The sequence below is a fragment of the Siniperca chuatsi genome, linkage group LG6 (assembly GCF_020085105.1).
Source record: "Siniperca chuatsi isolate FFG_IHB_CAS linkage group LG6, ASM2008510v1, whole genome shotgun sequence".
Lineage (NCBI taxonomy): Eukaryota > Metazoa > Chordata > Actinopteri > Centrarchiformes > Sinipercidae > Siniperca > Siniperca chuatsi.
The window spans coordinates 24,549,299-24,569,365 of NC_058047.1; the positions used below are offsets into that span (position 1 = coordinate 24,549,299).

At 38.3% G+C, this 20,067-nt stretch overlaps 2 protein-coding genes across 6 annotated transcripts in view; one reads left to right on the forward strand and one right to left on the reverse strand.

The window, feature by feature from the left end:
* Positions 1-277: 277 nt before the first annotated feature.
* Positions 278-3,535, reverse strand: LOC122877313 (synapse-associated protein 1-like). Its single transcript, XM_044198707.1, has 9 exons — positions 3,184-3,535; positions 2,914-3,032; positions 2,748-2,814; positions 2,567-2,640; positions 2,312-2,451; positions 2,017-2,168; positions 1,591-1,649; positions 1,330-1,474; positions 278-1,249 (listed from the first exon to the last, which is right to left on the reverse strand). The coding sequence occupies exons 1-9, from the start codon at positions 3,383-3,385 to the stop codon at positions 1,119-1,121; spliced, it is 1,089 nt and encodes a 362-aa protein (XP_044054642.1). The 5' UTR covers positions 3,386-3,535; the 3' UTR covers positions 278-1,118.
* Positions 3,536-3,787: 252 nt separating this feature from the next.
* shroom2a (shroom family member 2a) overlaps positions 3,788-20,067 on the forward strand; it is a 34,438-nt gene continuing 18,158 nt past the window's right edge. Inside the window, exons 1-3 of one of the 5 annotated variants that reach the window (XM_044198697.1) lie at positions 3,788-4,144; positions 6,181-6,391; positions 16,563-16,711. In XM_044198697.1, the coding sequence (XP_044054632.1) occupies positions 6,185-6,391; positions 16,563-16,711 (356 nt within the window). In that variant the 5' untranslated portion in view covers positions 3,788-4,144; positions 6,181-6,184. Of the gene's footprint in view, positions 4,145-6,180; positions 6,392-8,575; positions 8,712-16,562; positions 16,712-20,067 lie in introns of those variants that run through there. The other 4 variants (XM_044198698.1, XM_044198699.1, XM_044198703.1 and 1 more) reach the window with 4 other exon arrangements.

The window sequence follows — 20,067 nt, forward strand, 5'->3', positions numbered from 1 at the left end:
GTACTCCAGCAGCAGAGAGGCTGCACTGTCACACACAGCTTGTTTCCTTTAATTCATTCTTCACTGGTCACTCACAGCACATAATGACTGAACTGCCCAGTTGATGAAAAGTATAAATCTTTTACAAATCTTTTAGAAAGTAGGGTTTCAAAAAGACACACTTTGGTTTGACATGTTTTTTTATATGTCTGATACAACACTGTGTCCACAAACAATCCATATGCAAACTTAACAGAATCACACGCATTAGGGCAAGAAAAAGTCAACACATTTTAGATAGTAATAAATGTTAAGGTTTAATAAAAATGTAACACTACACTGAAGTTTGCATATACAGTAAGTATAAACACAAAAGACAATGGATTTTGGGTCTATTTTCCTGAATCAATTCTGGTTGACAAAGCTTGTTTGGACTGGCATGTCTCCACAAAGTACATTATATCAGCATCTACAGTATATGTGTGCATGTGGAGACAATGCATTTCATCACAAAAAATATATGTTCAGTCATCCATTTTATCATTTTGATAGAATACACAGGGCCCCAGTCCATTACAGGTATGACATACACTGTGTATTACATTCATTACTGTAATGCACTGTTAACAGATTTTAAAAAGTATTAAAATTGGCTATCACATATTATTACCAAACACAGCATCATTTCCATTTATATAAAAAAAAAAAAAAAGTTGGCTCAGTCATAGGATAAACTTTGTTCAAAAATATACTTTACTGGTCACATGAAATCCTCTAGAAGTGAACTCTTCTCCACTAAAGTTACATAGTCTCGTTTTAATTCCCGAGTCTGAGGCAGATTTTCTATTTTTTGTGGAGGCGTGCCTCAGTATCACATTATGAACTTGAGATGCAGGACAATATCTCCTTTTCTTTTAACTGCAGAAGACAATACTAAATATTTACTCATAAAACTATTCAGGCCATAGGAATAGTACACACTGAAATGTTAATGTTGTTCAGTGGTATGTCTTGAGAGTTCTTGAGGACCAATATTATAATGAATCATTCCACTGGGAGCATTAAATCTGTAGTCATGTGCTGTTTCTGACCTTAAAAGGTGTCCTTCAAACTGTTGAGGCTGGAGGAGTGTAAGTGCTCTAACTGTCCTCCTTTAGCATCTCTTCAATCTCCCTGTCCCAGTTGTCATCACGGCTCTCATTATCATCAGCCAGCATGTCGTACTCCTGAAGTTCCTCCTGCAGCTCTCTCTCCCAGTCAGCAGTCTCCTCTGAAAAACGCAATGTTGAATCACTCATTGAAATCTGATGAACAACTCTACTAATTACATGACAACCCAGTTCAACTTACCCTGTTGTGCGTTTGGATGTTCCCTCTTGTCCAGGACCAGCTGTTCCATTTCTTTGCGTAGGTCGTCCTCATTTATCTTGCATGAGTCAAAAGCATCACTCACAAATTCAGACACAGGCGGGCTGGTGGAGATCTCCTCTTCATCCTTTCATAACAGAAACACAAGGAGATCAGACTCTAACTACACTCATTTTAGTCCAATTACTTTATGATCACCCTTATTTTCTTGGGTATTTTATTCTTTAAAAACAGGTGGCTTACCTCACTTGACTTTGGTTTGGTACTGCGGATGGGAGGTGAAGTTTTCCGTTTAACTACATCTGCAAAAATATATTTTTTTGACATTTTGACAAGTATATTAAAAGAAAAAAACAAGGTGATATTCATACCTTCTCAATAACATTAACAGTGCAGACTAACTAATCCTTATGATATTTTTCCATGTGCTGGTGTTAATATTGCTCTTGAGCAGATTATGACGCAAAACTGAAGGTAAAATACAGAGTTCAAAAGGTTAACTCACTTTTTGATTTATCACACAATATTTGGCAAAACCTCACCCCGCTATGTGTGTCAATGATACCACTATTTATGGTCTTGTATGTGAGAGGCTATGAATTGGAATTCATTCTTCACTGACAAGAACATTAAGATTAAACACAGTTTACATAGTAAACATAGTTTTACCCTTTTGATGAACAGCCTCAGGATTGGTGCCAGTTTTCTCCATGTCTCTCCGCTCAGCAGCCTGTTGTGCTGCTAGAGCTGTGAGCTGAGCTGACTGTTTTATTAAGGACACACGGTAGAAGTAATTCTTCCAGAAGACTTCCTCTTTCACCCTAAAATGAATGACATAGAGGAATAGGCAGTCATCTCTGTGGTGGAATTAAATATTGTTGTTTTTAATAAATCCACTCTTGTGCTGGGATGCACATGATGAAAACGAAGGACAAAGTATTATGTGAGTGTAAAAAACACTCACTGTTTGGGGACCAGATGGAAGCGCATCTTCCGAAGGAGCTCATCTTCCTCCAACATCACCATGGCGACTGGATACATTTGCTCAAACTCAAAGTGAAATTGCACCCCAGCAGGAGGATCTCGCAAAAAATTTCTTTTATCCTGTCAACAAATTAAGCAATAAACTGAAGTTCAATTTTTCTTAAAATTATATTGATGCACAACTTAACAATTTTTCAATATCAAAAGAAACATTTTATAAAAAGAGTATACTCACAGCTGACAGAGCTAAAATCTGTTGCTGTATGGTGTCCTCTTCATTATAACCAACCCATGGTGGCACAGCAGCACCTAGGAACAATGAAAACTAGCCTGTAGTTACTGTATTGTAATATAATGTACTTATATATCATGCATACATACTAAATACATAAATACACATACAATTCAGTACTTACCAGACTTTCTTGCTTTTTTCTCCTGAACAAATCTTTCTTGTTCTTTCTGGAAATCACCCAAAATGGTCTGAGGGAAGAAAACATACCATTAAACAGGCCAAACTTCTTTAGAACAAAGTAGGAGGAGAAAACATTTAAATTAAGACAGACAACAAGGGATAATTACCTTGTCAATAATTCCATTTATCGTCCCCTCCTCCACACTTTTTTTTAGGGTTTGTGCAGTTTCAACGACAGACTCGGACAGTTTCTTTGAGGCACTGCTGGCGAATTTATAAACGTAACCTGCAAAGAAGCAAGCATAACAAACATTAGTGAGGTTACACGGATCCTACTGCTACAGCGAAGCGACTAAACACAGTCAGCAAAGTCTACTATTACCACTACTACTACTTCAAAGTTTACTACCGTACTTTATCACCTTTATCAAACTTACCACTGAAGCCCTTAGCTTTTTGGAGTTGAGGCGGTTGAGCATGTTCCTCAACAGCACTGGTCTGCTCACTTTCAGCAACAGCAGCTATTTTAACTATGTCATGATTCTTCTCTTCACTAACATCAACAATAGACTCGCCTTCTTGTTTAACGTGGCCATTTTCGTTTTCTATTCCAAGCCAGGCTCCCCAGTTCTTAAACATACTTTAAATAGTTTGTCAATACACTTAGAAGAAGTTTTTTAGCATGCTATAATGATGAATTACTCAGTTTTATACGTCAATTTTCTGATAGTTTGAAACTAATAACTACTGGTGACGTTTCACCATTCAGCCACTTCCGCGACTTGGTTAAGTTTGGCCCTACTGGCTACCCTGTCTAAAAGTCTACGCGTTGTCATGGAAACGTCCGCGCTCTCCTCGAAATTCGTTGTTTGTTTTACCTAAGTTAATGGTTAACTAGCTAAAAAGCGATTTACTGCGGTTAGCTAGCTTACCCCCAGAAAGTAGTGTTAAAGTCTCAGCTGTGGTGTTAGAATAGGTTTATATGTCTAAGTATAAAGAAGAACAAAGTTTTTTAGAGGTAAATCTTACCCTACTTGCTAGCTAACGGTAGATGGCACGCTTGCGCTGTATTTTGCTACACTTGTTATCCCTGTTGTCCATGGATGGAGCTAGGTTAGCTTAGCTAATTTAAACTCTCCTGAGTGGGTCAGTGTGTCGTTGTCGGTTTGTGCCGTGAAGTAGGATACGGATTGAACTGCTGAGTTTAAAACAGAGGAAACTCTCAGCTTATTCCCCAAAACCGTTCGCACAACTAAAGAAGAATAAAAAAAGTGATTTCTTTGAAAATAAAACGGTTACAAAAGATGAAGTATGCGTAACGTAACCCTGGGATATTGCTGCGTGCCACCCCGACGAAGCTTTCGTGTTCACCGGTTTGTTCAGAAGTTGAATTCCCAGGTAAGGTCAGCCGTTTAAGCTGAGTTTTGTGAATATTTTTGAGAAAGCTATGGACCTCACGGAGTTGAGTAACGTTAGTTCATTTCATGATAAAGTGCTTGTTTAACACGGAGATTCGGTAACCTCAGTAACGATAAAAGACGAACCTAGCGTTAAGTCTGGTTTGCTTATTTGTTGGTAACCTTACAGTCAAAGATGGTTTCCATTGTGCTGTTTAATTCTGTCACACATAAGAGCATTAAGTTTAAGTCAGCCTGTCTGGAGTATGACAACAGGTGTTTACGCAGCGTTACAGATTTGCAGAAGTAGTGACATAAGAATGCATTTTTATACCATATAGACAGAGGCAAAACAGCTTTCATGACATGCGAAGTTACTAGATTCAACATCCACACAAACATTTAGTGTCTTTTTAAGAGGAGTTCCTATCAAGTTAAGATCAAATATGTCATTTCAGCCTAAGACAGTCCAGTCATTATAACCACGAAAGTCAGAAATATATGGAAAGGTTACATCTTAGATATACCAACTTGTAATACAATTAATTAACCCGAATCAATTTGTGTTGGGCTTTAAAAATGCCAGAAGTATAACAGTTAAGTGGACTGCCCAAAACCACTGAAATAATGCTGAGTTCTTAAAGATGAGAGGCATTTGTGTTGAAATAGTATTTAATTAATACTCTAAAGAATATTTAAACAGTATAAAAGGTTTTTTTTGAGGAAAGCTAATTCGTTTTACCTTTTATCCCCCAAAAAGAAACCCTTTTACATATTTTTCCCTAAAGGCTAACTGTCAAGAAGCTTATTTAAATGTTATTAGTGTCCCAATACAATGACAACCTACAATGGTATTTAGATTCTTGACAAAATAAAGGTACATGATATTAGTGACCTAGTATTCCATAATTTGCTGTTAGCTTTTGTGTCAAGTCAGGTTGTGTTTAATGTAATGCTGCTGCCATGTTTGAATATGAACATGCTGTATTACTGCTATGACATGCTCTGATCACTTTTCTTTTGGAATTATAAGCATTATTGTCAGTAATGCCAGTTAAATCCCGCACAATGTAAAAATGAAAGATGTTAGCAACAGCAACAAGTGTGGTACACAAATCGGTGTTTCAAGATGCAGTTGGTCAAAATTAAAATGTTTGTTTTGATTAAATTAATATAAACAGCATTCTATAAAAGCCCAATTATTATTGCTTAATTATGACAACACATTTGTGTTTTTATAGTTTAGTATAGACTATTAAGACTATTTTTATTTTTTGTAATAATGTAAAACTTTCACAGTAAAGGCATATTCTTTTATGCATCAGACAGATTGACAATGATACAGCCATGTATTATCTATTGCAATATTGTCTAATAATAACAAACACAATTTGCCTAAAGCAGACATTAAGCTTAAAAGTGCTTCACTTAAAACATCAAAGAAAACGAAACAAATACATGAAAAATAAAAAACACAAGGTCATCTGTAAAAAGTATAAAAATTATCAACTGTATTAAGAGAAAATAATTAACAGGATAAAAGAAGATATTTACAATTAAACATCTACCAGTCCTAAATTGTTTTTTTAGCTTCTCCAGCCACTGGCAAATGCTCAGTTACCTTTATTCATGAGTCTAGATTGTAGTCAGTAGTCTTTTCAGGTCTCACTCAGGTTCAGGAGGGCTTAAGATTTGAAAGTGATCAGCAAAATCTTTATCATTTCTAAAATTGACCGTAAAATTGAGTTAACATTGTCTCGTTCTTTAGTACCAGTGAAGATCTAGCTGTAGCTTTCTGTTCTTACAAGGCTTTTTGGACAGTAGATTTTTGAGGGAGTTACAGCTGGGTGTCATCAGCATAGCACTGGAACGGAACATTCTTTCAGATTATGTGCCTGACAGTATTTTATGAATGGTAGATTGGGCCCAAAATTGAGCCTTTTTAAATACAGTCCCATTTAGGACAAGTGCTTATTATTATTTTGTGTCTGGATATGTTTTCATGCTTTCTTTTTTGTTTCTTTACTTTTAAAACAGTACCATGGATACTGAGGGATATAAAAATGATCCACACTATACAGAAGCAGAGAGCCTTTGGCATGTGATGCAGAAATCAGGAGATCTGGATCCAAGGATCAGAGATGGTGAGGGCTGGAAGCTGGTGGATGTATTTCTTTCAGGAGGAGCACCGTGGGGATTTACACTCAGAGGGGGACTGGAGCATCGAGAACCTCTGCTCATAACCAAGGTAAATACTCCAAAAGACTCTTTTTCTTTTTCTTCTTTTTTATGTCAAAGACAGCTGAGAATTGAGGTGCTGTGTGCAAGTTTGCTAGTTGGAGAGCAGGGCTTTAGCTGCAAGCAGAGATGCCTTTTTACTTTTTTAGACTATATCAAAACCTATCATTTTCCCTTCCTGTAAATTGTCAATTTCAATCAAAATGTCAATGTCACTCAAAAAAAGTGTACATTTTATGATGACTCTCCTTGCACTAAAGAGCATATACAAAAATTCCATCCAATGAAATGTGATTATTTTTATTGTTTATAGAGGAACTACACACTAAATTAGTTTTTATTGCACATAACTACATAAATTCTTTTTGGCATATGATGTTAATACTACATTTGTCTGCTTCGGTTTGAAAGTTTTGATTTTGAAAGACAGACACACACACCGGAGAGTAGTAGAGCCGCTAGCCGAGCTACAACGCAGGTACCCACACAGTGACTCTCTCAAAGGGCCATAAATGTGCTTCTAGAGACTGTCAAAACTCCACCAGACTTTCCAGCAGAAAAAAGGAGAGTCTGACATAAGCTTCTCATGGCTGGTTAGATCAAACCACCAGCTCTATGTTGCTGTCTGTGCTACACTGAGTGGTGGTCAGTCAGTGTCCCTTGTGTCCTCTGGCCCTCCGTGTTACACACTGCGTAGCCACGAGGCCACGCCTCCTACACTCATTGCTTCCTCACTACTCAGTTGCATTTTTAAAATATACTTGGAGAGATGGTTCTAACAGAATTTGAGGGTATAGTTACCCTTTAAACTTTTTAGTTTACTAAGTCAATGACCAAAAGCAACAAGAACACGTGTCAAAGGGGTGTATTTTGCTGTCGGTGTACAACTGCATCAACATCAGTTACTGTCTACAGTATCTTCCGTCAACATCCTTTCACACTACAGGATGCCAAACAAATTATGATTTAAAATCTATTTCATATCATGATGGCACAGGTGATGATGTCTGGCAAAATGAAATATTACTCTCTGCGTATGTGTTTGCACAAACAATCACTTTTGTCAGTAATGGCCCAGACCAGTTAAAATTATAGTTTTACTAGTTGCTGAAACACAAAGTGCTGACTGCTCAGTGCTGACACCTGACACATCACTGCTTACATGGCACACACATTGCTGTACATCTAGTCTGATACTTGAGAATAAAATGAAACAAAGAGGAGGACAGGTGATGATATGAGACAAATTTTGATATTGCAAACACACAGTTCTCTCGTGTTGTTTTTAAAACATTGCTAGCAGCATACAATGTTGGTTGGACGGTCAATTTGGTCTAGATTGAACGGACTGAAATATCTAACAACTACAGGATGGATTGCCATGCAATTTTGTACAGACATTCATGGTCCTCAGAGGATGATTCCTACTGACTTTTGTGGTTACCTGATGTTTTCTCTAGCCACCAGCAGGTCAACAATTTCATTTATCCAGTGAAATATGCTAATTCCTGCTAACTTGCTAACATTTATGAGCTAAGATGGTTAACATGGTAAACATTATACCTGCTTAACATCAGTATCTTAGCATTGTCCTTATGAGCATGTTAGCATACTGAGGTTAGCATTTAGCTCAAAGCACTGCTTGTACCTAAGTACAGCCTCAAAGAGTCGCTAGCATAGCTGCAGACTCTTGTCTCGTCTTGTGTCAGTGCAGTCGCGCATGTTTGAAATTCATTCATGCATTTGGACATGTAGCTACTCTATGGAGAGAGTGTTAACTGTCTCCTTTCAAGTGTAAAATGTGCAGTCAAAGCATGTTGCAAAGCTGTGTTTGTTTGGCGCATTTTGGCTGAATGTGTGGTCAAATCAGAGTGCTCTAAAGTCAGCATTTTATATTTTTAAGTTTCTCCAAAAAATAAACATTCAACAGAACATGCACTATAGCTTGCAATTCTTGTATGCCATGACTATGTTAAATGGGTGATATGAGCTACAATATGCACATAGTCCCCATGAGAGAGAGAGAGAGAGTACCTAAACACAGTGCAGTCCAATCAGCTCTGAAATCACACAGTAACCTCACTTCGCTGTTGACTGTGTAATGATTTACTACAAAAGACCTTGCTAGTTAATTTGACATGGTAAAATATCAGCCCCTGTTTGTCGGGAGCTGTGTCCCTGCTTGATTTTTGTTCGTCATTTATGTATTGACCCAAAAGGGGTCCAAAGTCCAACTCAGATGGCCGAAACTCAGGATCTCAGTCACCGTATGGGCTTACAGCGATACAGTTAGGAGGACTACCTTCACCCAGTTACCGTAGGTTTTACAAGTATGTAATACAAATGACTAGAATTCTGACCATTTTAAGTCTTTGACCTGTAAGATTAGATGGTGAGGTCATTGTGAATTGTTTGGAGTGAACCATTGGCCAGTTGGACTGCGGTTCTTCAGTTTGATATTTACAGCATTTTATTGTTAATGTTTGGTAACTGAACATCACATCCTCACTCCAAGGACCAATAAAGGTGAATCTGTTTGAATCTGATGGTGAGATGTTAATTCCTCAGAACGTTTTGAGAAGCATTTACTCTAAACTTTTCATATTAATCACAACCCTTAAAATCATTTTTAATAGTTCCTGGCTGGAAGTAATCAGTAATCATAAAGTAAACTGATAATGAACTAGACTTAACACACGTTTGTCAAGCTGTCTTGAAATACGTCAGAGTTTAGTTTGCTGTCACTTATGCTACGGTGTGTGTTATTAGATCCCACCTGGACCTTTGCTTTCTCATATTTTTGTGCTGGGTTAAATTTCAGTTCGGAGGGTAGCATGTGGTACCAGGAGCAGGGGAGGAATGTTGGAGCTTTGTTTGATTTTCTAAATGTAGTGAATTATCTGTGACAGCCTGAAGCCCATTGGAATGGCATGATGGGATAAGTGAAGTCAGGATTAGTGATTAGTGCTCTTTTGGAGTGGCTCTCAGATTATAGCCATTGATTACAAAGGTATGTTGTTGAATAATTTATGTTTAACTAGATAAAGATGTTGTAATACTATTTCTCTCACAAAATAATAACTTTACATTGTAGAAAGGTCTACAGTATGTCTACAAACCACGGTCTGCTTAATACTAAAACATTTTTTAAATGTCTTATTCCCAACATTTGTCTGTCTAATGACAAAAATATACTTTGGGAGGGGATTTCGGTTGAACATATTGTAGGCTGTTCTTGCACCCATATGTGCACTGTTTTAAAATATCACATTTTGTCCTGCCTGAACAGGTAGGACTACAGTGATGCAGGAGCTAAAACGTGGTCATAGTGGTTGTTAGATTTGATCTTATCTATCAAAATATGACCATTTTTTATTCAACAATAAAACACTGCTTTTACTCTGTTATTCGAGGAAAATGTCAGAAAACACTGTGTCATAGACTACTATTACTTGTAATAGACTACTACTACTTACTAAATGTTAAAATCAGTTCCCCGTCTCACTGCAGTGCGTACTGTTCAACCATGTAACACCCATGTGGACTTTTGTGTTTTCTACCGCTACCTATACTTCAGCCACAGTCCACTTTATTGTTTGTCAGATTACTCATCTCTTTAATAATCATAAATGTCCGTTTTGTTACTTCTTACTATTATTTTCATGTCTTTCTGTTTTAGTATGAGTAGTGAGCACTGAGTACTCTGTTTGGGTTTGGGAGGTATGTCTGCATTTTATGTATTAACCTGAGAAATGTAGTGTTGAAGAGGGCCTAAATTAATGATTTTGTTGGCAGTTTTTTCACTTATGTGCATTGTCTCCAATTGCTAAAATGAAAAATATTTATTTTAAAAGGGCCCACAGTTTGATGAGAGGTTTAGAGTATTGGTTAAAAGAAATCCTGGATCTTATTAAAATTCTTAACATTCCACTCATAGCTCAGGTTATGCTCAAGGTCTTCATGGATTTAAAGTCCTTAGTCTCAATAAACTTATATAATCCTGTTTTACACAACACAGCTGGGCATGCACCTCATACATATGTTTCCTCTGCCAGGATCAGCTTTTTTTATGGAAGAAAATATTGTTTGCTCTTAAAGAACCAGTACCAGACACAATGTAAAAATGTCTCTCTTCATACATTCTGTGATAAATCGCCTGCAGGTAAACAGGTTTTACCAATTATTCAATCTGTTGTGGGACAACATTATGGGCTTGATTTAACTGTTTTAGGATTGCTCAGCCTCTGGAGCCATTATTCTATTCATAGAGAATAGAATAATGGCTCATGGGAGGAAAAAGGTTTTCTATTTGTGGAAGTGGTAGGAATGTGGAATGCTGTAATGATTATTGATTAGGCAGAGGAGAAGGAATGGGTGTGCTCTTTGATGTAAATGCCCAGTATTTAAGATAGAAAACATAGTTATTGTAAATATTGTTTAGCCATACCTTAATGTTAGGGCATTTTTTAACTTTCAAAAGAAGTCAAGTTTCTCAAATGTTACATGCTTTATAAACACAAGCAGCTGTACAAGAACTTTACTTAAATGAAATACAGTCTAACATAAGCAAAATTCAGATTTAAATTGGAGACTGTCTGATAAAGGAATAAGTACAGAAGAGTACAAATTTGATTCCAGCTTTACTTAACAGTTTTCGATACTCTGCGCTACAGATTTCTGTCAGTACCAATATAGTATTGAGGTTCGATACACAGCCCAACTCGTGGTAACAACATCACACTAAAAAATCAAGTATAAAGTGAACTAAAAAATTATAAAGTATCAATAGTTTTCCAATGTTTCAACATCTTTAAATAAGCTGTTTGATAATATTTTTCCTCAGGTCTGTATGATAGCTGAGTCACCCAAAGTTAACATCTATTTTGAGGGTTAACATGCTAATCTCCATAACATGGTCTTCTGTTATGAAACGTACTATTTGTGGTTTATGTTTTTGCACTTCTTAAAGGTGGAGTATGCGATTCTAATCCAATACACAAGTCAGCAAATATCTCCTTACGGTCCACTAGCTGTCCGTTCAGTGTGTGCACTGAAAAAAACTCTGGTGTTTGTACACAGCCCTAGTTCTGTAAATGGGAAAGAAACAAAGTGGCTCGGACCGGGCTACACAATACTATTCCAGCCATTTCAGCCATGATTTGTGTGTCAGGTTTAAAACATTAAATTACTTGCCCGTGGACATTCAGCTTACCTTCTAGTTTCCCAAGATATGCTGTTGTTGTGATGTTAGCTATAGTAGCAGGAGAGTTGTGAGTATCACTGTCTGGAGCTGGTGTGCTGGCTCTGGGAAACCATCTTGTCCTCTGTTAGCTTCACAGCAGCAACTGTAGCGACAGTTTTAACCCACAACTTTACTTGCTGTGTTGTTGTTCACACTACATCATGGTATTTGTCTTGATATTGGATTTCTCCAGAATCGCATACCCCACCTTTAACTATCTTTGACAACAAGACTAAGAGGCTACACTACAGCCACGCTAGCAGCTCTGTGAGGCTGTACTTAGGGTCAGGGGTGCTTTGAGCTAAATGCTAACTTTAGCTAACTTGCTCACAATGACATGCTGATATTTAGCAGGTATAATGTTTACTGTTGCACTAGGTATTCACCATCTTAGTTAAGCATGTTAGCATGCAAATATTTGCTAACTAGCCATAAACACAAAGTGCAGCTGAGGATGATGGGGATGTCATTAGTTTTACAGGTATTTGTGAATGTCTGTACACAGTCATGCACTGTGATAGTTACTATCACATTGCTCAAGCTAGGATGGTTATTGCTTGATACAACCAAAATTAGTGATTTACTGCAAGAAGTTCGCAAAAGGCACATGTGCTTAAAACGTCTGTCTAACTTACAGAGACAGATTGAACTAAAAACTGAAAAAATAAACAAAGCTGTGCAAAGGTCAAATTTGGGTGAGTTTGTTTATGTGGTTGCTGGTGTCTTGTCAAACAGCAATGAACATTGTCAGTGATGTGTGCAGGCAATGCCTAAAACCATACAAGAGGTCTGAGTTGAGTGCCCTGTCAGCACTCTGCACAGGACATCTGTCAGCAAGAAAGACACATTCCTAACCCTCATCACCACCACATCCTTCCCTTCATGTCCCACAGAGAGACATGAGGCTATTTTTGAGAATACTCAGGCATCCAGGATGGCTGGAGTTTGACTGATTATAGCCTGGAGGAAGATGGTAAACAAAAGACACTGGTATGGCTCATACTGATTGGGCTGCCATGGTGAAAAATGTTTGGAAAAGCAGTATGAATCTCCTGCCTTGATGTTGTGTGAACACTGCCATTATTTGCCCCTATGGTTTCTGTTATAGTACTACTTGACACTGTTTGTTGTTTTTATTTGCATTCTATAAATATTTACTTGTGGAGCCATGTTTCTGGTTAGATTGTTTTGATGAAAAGCCACACTACTGTGTAGCCCTAGGCTGTCACACGGATGTCTTGGCAAGTTGTTTATCTTGAGGACAAAATTTGTTTGTATGTACAACAATTTGTACAAAACCATTAGTACTGTATTATCGTCAGACAATCAATTTTTGGACTGACCATTGGTGAACTTTTTAGGCCTAGATAAACGTGATTAAAGCACATTTTGCCTTGGTTGCACTAATCGGTTTAGTTTATATTGTCTCCTTTGTTCTCCTGAACTACTGTTGACTTTCTGAGATTCTTTGGAGCTTCATTTCACCATCAATGTCTGCTTAGTCTGAACTACTTACATGCTCTCCTTTTTTAAGTAAGTTCTTTTGGCAACCAAAAAATATATATACATTTTAAATTTCCCCACAATGCTTAAAGGATGGAGATAGTCTAGTCTACATTTGTCTTACTGGCAACAAATTTCATGAAAACACCAAAACCAAGAATTAATAGATCCTACTAACAAGTATTGTTTGTGTAACCAAACTGATATAGCCTATCCTTTTCCTCTGTGCCATAGAGCTCCATTGTTATCCAAAAACAATTCAAACACATCAGTGAGCAACACTGTTGTACTGGGTGAAATGCCTAATTACCATATACCGTCTTGCTGCCTCAAACTAAAGCACCAAATGTGTATTCATTCACAACTGAAAATAGTCCCCAGTAAACGCACTATTCACTTCTGTTTGAGTAGCGTTTAGAAAAAAAATTAGATGAGAAAATGAGAATGATTTTCCAGTTTCGGTAAAATTGGGGGTGTTAAATATAGTAACCTACTGTAAATGCATCAGTCAGTGATTCAGTTTCTCTACCAAATACATTACCATATCAGGACAGGCTCAGGAATCTAGCCAGCCATCATAAAAGTTCTCAGTCCGCCCTGCCTTAACCCTGCCTTCAAATCGGTATTATAGAAAAATGAAAAGATTAGAGCTATCTGGGCTCCGGTTTTCTGTGCTGAGGATAAAGGCCATATAACACGTAAAGGTCTGTAAATGTACACATACCTCTGTAGTTGAGTCATACAGCCCCCTCTCATAGGTTGAGAGAGAACTGATAATCAGCTGCAGAGCTGATTTGTGTGGCTTTTGTGTGTTAATGTGCCAACTGCCAAGCAAGTTCTCGCTGCTTTTCTTTCCACACTGAGCCGCTCTGTCTTGCACCTCCTCATATCTGACTTTGTGCGTCAGTGTGAGGACAGCACTGACCTTAACACTTGGTATTTCTGACACTTAAGAGACCTTCGCTGTAGCTGTGGGTCTGTCAGTTTAATAACTTATATTCGGTGGGTCTTCTCTGGAGATATACCAACACTAGCAGTTGCTGACTTCAATGCACTGTACTCTGTTCACTGTACTTCCCTTTGAGAGATGTGTTATTCCAGGTGTCTGCCCTCAAACAAACACAATACGGTTTGTTTTTACATCATGCCACTGGCTTGGACAACAGCTTTTTGAAGTATTTTTATAGCCTTTGATCCTTGTCTTTACAAACTGGCCTACCCACTGTTAACTTTGGTAAACAGTGTGTTTTTTCTGTCATTGTTACCCTATAACATGCAGTGGTGTGAAAAAGTGTTTGCCCCCTTCCTGATTTCTTTTTTTTTTTTGCATGTTTGTCACACTTAAATGTTTCAGATCATCAAACAAATTTAAATATTAGTCAAAGATAACATGACTAAACACAAAATGCAGTTTTTAAATGAAGGTTACATGGGCCTGTGTGAAAAAGTGATTGCCCCCTAAACCTAATAACTTGGTTGGGCCACCCTTAGCAGCAACAACTGCAATCAAACGTTTGCGATAACTTGCAATGAGTCTTTTACAGCGCTGTGGAGGAATTTTGGCCCACTCATCTTTGCAGAATTGTTGTAATTCAGCCACATTGGAGGGTTTTCGAGCATGAACTGCCTTTTTAAGGTCATGCCACAGCATCTCAGTAGGATTCAGGTCAGGACTTTGACTAGGCCACTCCAAAGTCTTCAGTTTGTTCTTCTTCAGCCATTCAGAGACCCCACAACAACATCCAAAGAACTGCCTCAGTTAAGGTCAGTGTTCATGACTCCACCATAAGAAAGAGACTGGGCAAAAAAACAGCCCCAGACCATCACACTACCACCACCATATTTTACTGTTGGTATGATGTTCTTTTTCTGAAATGCAGTGTTACTTTTACGCCAGATGTAATGGGACACACACCTTCCAAAAAGTTCAACTTTTGTCTTGTCAGTTCACAAAGTATTTTCCCAAAAGTCTTGGGGATCATCAAGATGTTTTCTGGCAAAAATGAGACGAGCCTTAATGTTCTTTTTGCTCAGCAGTGGTTTTTGTCTTGGAACTCTGCCATGCAGGCCATTTTTGCCCAGTCTCTTTCTTATGGTGAAGTCATGAACACTGACCTTAACTGAGGCAAGTGAGGCCTGCAGTTTCTTGGATGTTGTTGTGGGGTCTCTGAATGGCTGCATGTCTCTCACATATCCATTTAAGAATTTTTTCTTTGTAGTTGTCCTTGGTTTTGATAACTCGACTGCCATAATGATTGGATTCATAATTGCGAGTTATAGTTTCTAATATTAATTCATACTATATATTAGAAAGTGTGGTAGGCTATATCAGTAGGTTTTTCTTTTATAAATGGTTTTCGTGCTTTGTAATGGACACTGACAAAAATGTGGCCAAATATTACAGGTTATTTTTCTTGTCTCCTCAATACACATCATGGACTTTGTAAATGTTGTATTTTTAGTCATGTGGTTAGAGAGACAAGAATCAGATCTAAAACACAGTACAAAAATTACGACATAAGCTCACATCAGATGAATCAGCACCACATTGGGCTTTAAAACCTACAGTAAATATCAGGGTTTTGCTTCACAAGTTTTAAAGTAGTGAGAAGCAGTAAGTAGCACCAAGGTTAGGTCATATGAGTTACTTAATCTCTTTCACAACACTGTGGTGGCAACCTCTTGGACATAAGAAGTCTTTTGGTACCCACTTATAAACTGTATATTCTGTATGTGCTGCTTACCATTCTGATAAATTCAAATATTTTGCAAAATATGCATTAAAGGCACAATTCACGATCGGTGTGCAACACCTGTTCTGCCCCTACTGTCACATCAAGGTAGCGTCCACATTCCAATGGCTGAGCGTAATGAACAAAGTTTGATGTCAGTTAACTTCCTCTGAATTCCCACACTTATCCCACAGATTGCACAAGTCATCATCATCTCTTATTAATTCACACAGAAAGGCAGCGCTGGTGTTTTTTGACTTGGCACAAATAAAGTGGACTGCACTGCCAGCTAACATCTGTGATATAAAAATTTGGTGTTAGTATCAAACTGGAATTTGTCTTAACGTATGTACTGTGTGCAACATACAAATTAGTAAGCTAACATTAGCTACTGCTACTCAGTCAGGTTACATTTGACACTTTTTTTGTATGTTATATCCGTCTACTCTTCTGTAGCACCTTTTCAAGTTCGATTCAGAGTCCCAATATACTATTGTTATAGAAACAGATTGGGTAGAGGAAGAAGAAAAACACGACAAGGGTTACTGATACGGCTAAAGATTGCCAAAATGTCCTGTATCATACCTACTCACTTGCTAACAAGCTAGCTTGCTGGCAGAAGTTGGCTTCCTGAAATATTTTGGTATCTTTGTAAAACAGTGTGTTTAATTCTCAGTTTTCCATCTGCTGTGTTTATGTTCCAGGTTGAGGAGGGCAGCAAGGCAGCAGCAGTGAGTCTCCAGGTGGGAGACGAGCTTGTCAACATCAATGAGATTCCCCTGAGTGGCTACAGACAGGAGGCAATCTGCCTAGTGAAAGGCTCCCACAAGACCCTCAGTCTGGTGGTGAAAAGGTAGGTAACCAATCCCCGAGCCCCTCCCGGCCCTCTCCTCCTACATCTGCTGCTGTCACAAGTGCACCACCCGCTCAGCCTAACAGGTCACCATGGTAACATTTCCAACAAACCAAGGTGACGGAGGATCCTTGCCCTTGCAGCTGTTTGTCTATGTAGTGTGTCTGCAGACTAGCCTGCACTTTCTGCTGCACTTTCTGGGATTTCTAAGCTGTCACTGTTGAGTTCTTGGTAGCTGGATGGTCCTGTTTTGCCACGTTGTACTGGATTGCAGTCAACAGGAGTTCATGGTTTGTGACACAGTTTTTCATGATCAAGTTGAAAGAAGGAAGAGAGGTTGTAGGTGACATAATTTACTCATGCAGGCAGGTATAGGAAGGACAAAGAAGAGGAAGTTTTGATGCAAATTACACTATTTGGCACTGAGATTGGTCTCACGCCCTCTGTGATAAGGTTTGCATTATTTTCTTTGCAGTACTCACCCCACACATCTCACTTTTTTCTCATTGACCAAAGAACAGACTGTTGATGAACAGTAAGCCCACAATAAATGGTTACATTCACTCTTTTTGTCATAAGCCAGCCCTTGTGACTTATAGACTCCAATGTATTGTTTAGTATTCATATCTTGTTTAACTGATGAATCATTTGTCAACTGAGTCCTGGAGGCCTTCTTACAAATGGCCTTGTTGTGTGTGAAACACTGCTCCCATTGTCTCTCTTTGCCGTCCGCATTTCTTTCTGTATTGTATCATATCATAACGTAATCCCTGAACAAATCCTACCGTACAAGGAAGTCCAGTCACTATTTATCTCTCCACAAGGACATGGCTGTGAGTCTCACTCATTGTGTTTTATTCCCAATAGACATGTCTATCTGGAAGCAAGGATGCATTACTGTCTAGAACAATCAGTCTATTTGATTACTTATGCTATTGTGGGACAACTTAAAGGCCTTAAATTGAATTATGTTGTATCATACTGACAGGTGTTTCTATTATTTTGTCCACTGCATTTATATCACTGAGGGTAGGCTAAATAACAGAAACCCCTCTCTGTATACTGCAATACAGTTCACCAGCACCACAAACTACATTCTCGAAAATAATCAAAGTCGAATCAACACACTTTTAAAACAGCTTAAACAAAAACTGAACATTATAACCTTTATGAAGGGGGGATTTATTGCAGGACTGTTGTATTAGACTGCATTATTTTTAACTAGGTGTACCTAATAATGTACTTTGAGCGAATTTTCTCTTTTCTGATTTTATCATGGATATCAAGAGAGACATTAGATAGTAAATCAACTGAAATGTACCTGCAAGCAGTACCAATAATACTGAAGAATTCCAAAGTGTCTTGTATCATGGCTAATAACTTGCTAGCTAGCATGCATGCCAGCAGAAGTGTCTCTGTTTTCACATGATTTGTGGCAACGACATGTATTTTTCCTTTTGAAACCGGGGGGAGAATAGGAAGTAAATACTGTGTAGATTAAACCACAGAAGAGCAGGAGGCATAACTAAAGGATCTGGGTATTGTCATTTCAATATGTTTGTAATTGTAAATGGAGAAAGACATTTCCTTACAAGGACAAGTCTTATTGTTTTTGCACTTTACACAGACCTTTAGTCCCATGGGACTCTTTCTCCCTTCTGCTTGTCTATGTTGAAGAATTTAGTTTATGCTGACCGTCTCAAATAGCATCTCCAGACAGTAATTTTCCAAGGCCACAATAACAAGTCTGTGCCTGATTTAGAATACAAGCGATAGTGGTAGAACCTCAAAGCTGCAGTCCCATTTCTTGTTCTTTTTATCTGTCTTCATGTTGTGTAGAAAGCTGGTGTAGGGGTTTGGATGTGTTGTTTTACAGTGTAGCATTCCACATCACTACCTGCACCCGTATGGAGCCCTAATGTTTGACTGTAGCTTAATCTGTGCCTGAGCATGTAAGGTGTCAGCCGTGCAACACCTTTCTTTTTATCTCAGGGATAATGTTGGATAGTTGAACGAGGATCAGGAAGCTGTAAGAACCTGTTCCTGTCTACAGGTGTGGTCTCTTTACAGACAGCACAAGGGAGGAGCTTGATTTATTTTGCATGCAGTGACTAATGTGAGATTGTTGGTGTAAAGTCATTTGGGAAGGGGCCGGGGAGAGGCTTGTCACGCGTAACATAGAGAACAGATAGGTGTGGTTATCTGTGGGAAAGCATCTTGTCCTCTTTGCACATGCCTCGACAAAACTACTGTACGCTCTGTGCCTCAACTTTGGTATGTCAAATGAGGAAATTTCTAAAGTTGTACAGATGTTTTTACATTTTAAATATCACATAATCAATATCATTGAAAACATCTGTACATCAAAAACAAGACCGGGGTGTGTGCTCAAGTTAAATTGCACGTTTTATGCAAAATTTGTTTAAAACTTGCCAACACTAACTACTGCATACAGTCAGACACTGTAATTGTCCCACATCAACACATTGCATTTGAATGCATTCCAACTTGCTATTGTTATGCTTTGCTCACTGTAAAATCCACAAGTTGTAATTTGGCTAAATGCAGCAAATTTTAAGTTGAATTCTAGCAAGTAATATGTCACTAAACTGTGCATGGACAGCCCTTGTCTCGAAAGCAACTTTACTGAGATCAAGGAAATAAACGGCACAGACAACACTGTTATTTTCTGACCAGTGCAACTATTCATGGAATTCGCAAAAACACAGATAATTTGAAACACCAATAGCTCTCCCATGTTGCCTTGGAAGCTTGGATATTGCAGTGGTGATCGCCATAACTAAACTCTTCCCATGAGGTGTTCTGTTGTCTACCTCTCTAGTTTAGGGCAGATAGGATTTTATTTAGCATCAGGACCCCCGCAGTCTGGTTTGCCTTCCTTTCCCTTCCCTTGAGGCATCTGCAGTACATGCAACAAACAGCAGAGTGAATCATTAAACTTTACTTACTTTACTAAAGCTTGAAGCTTGTTGTGGCATTTGGTTTCCCCCTTCTGGCATTGTTACACAAGTACAACAGTTACTAGCATGCTTCATTAATTTGCATTGGAAGAGACATTGTCTACTGTAGCAGAAGGCGACTGCTTCTGTGTGTCTCCCTTTCACTTGTTGCAACATCAGAAATACTGTTTCCAATACAATAACACGTCTGTGTGGCTGTTTTTAGATGAGTAAGGCCTGCACAGAGTTTTGGTGCACAATCCAATTATACCTGGAAAAGCTTATTAGTGTAAGCATTCAGTAGGGGTTGCAGTGCATTTACCGGTCTTTGTTTTTCCAAATAAGCCCATGTAATATGCTTGGAATGCTGTGCACTGAATTCTTGTCGTAAGCAGA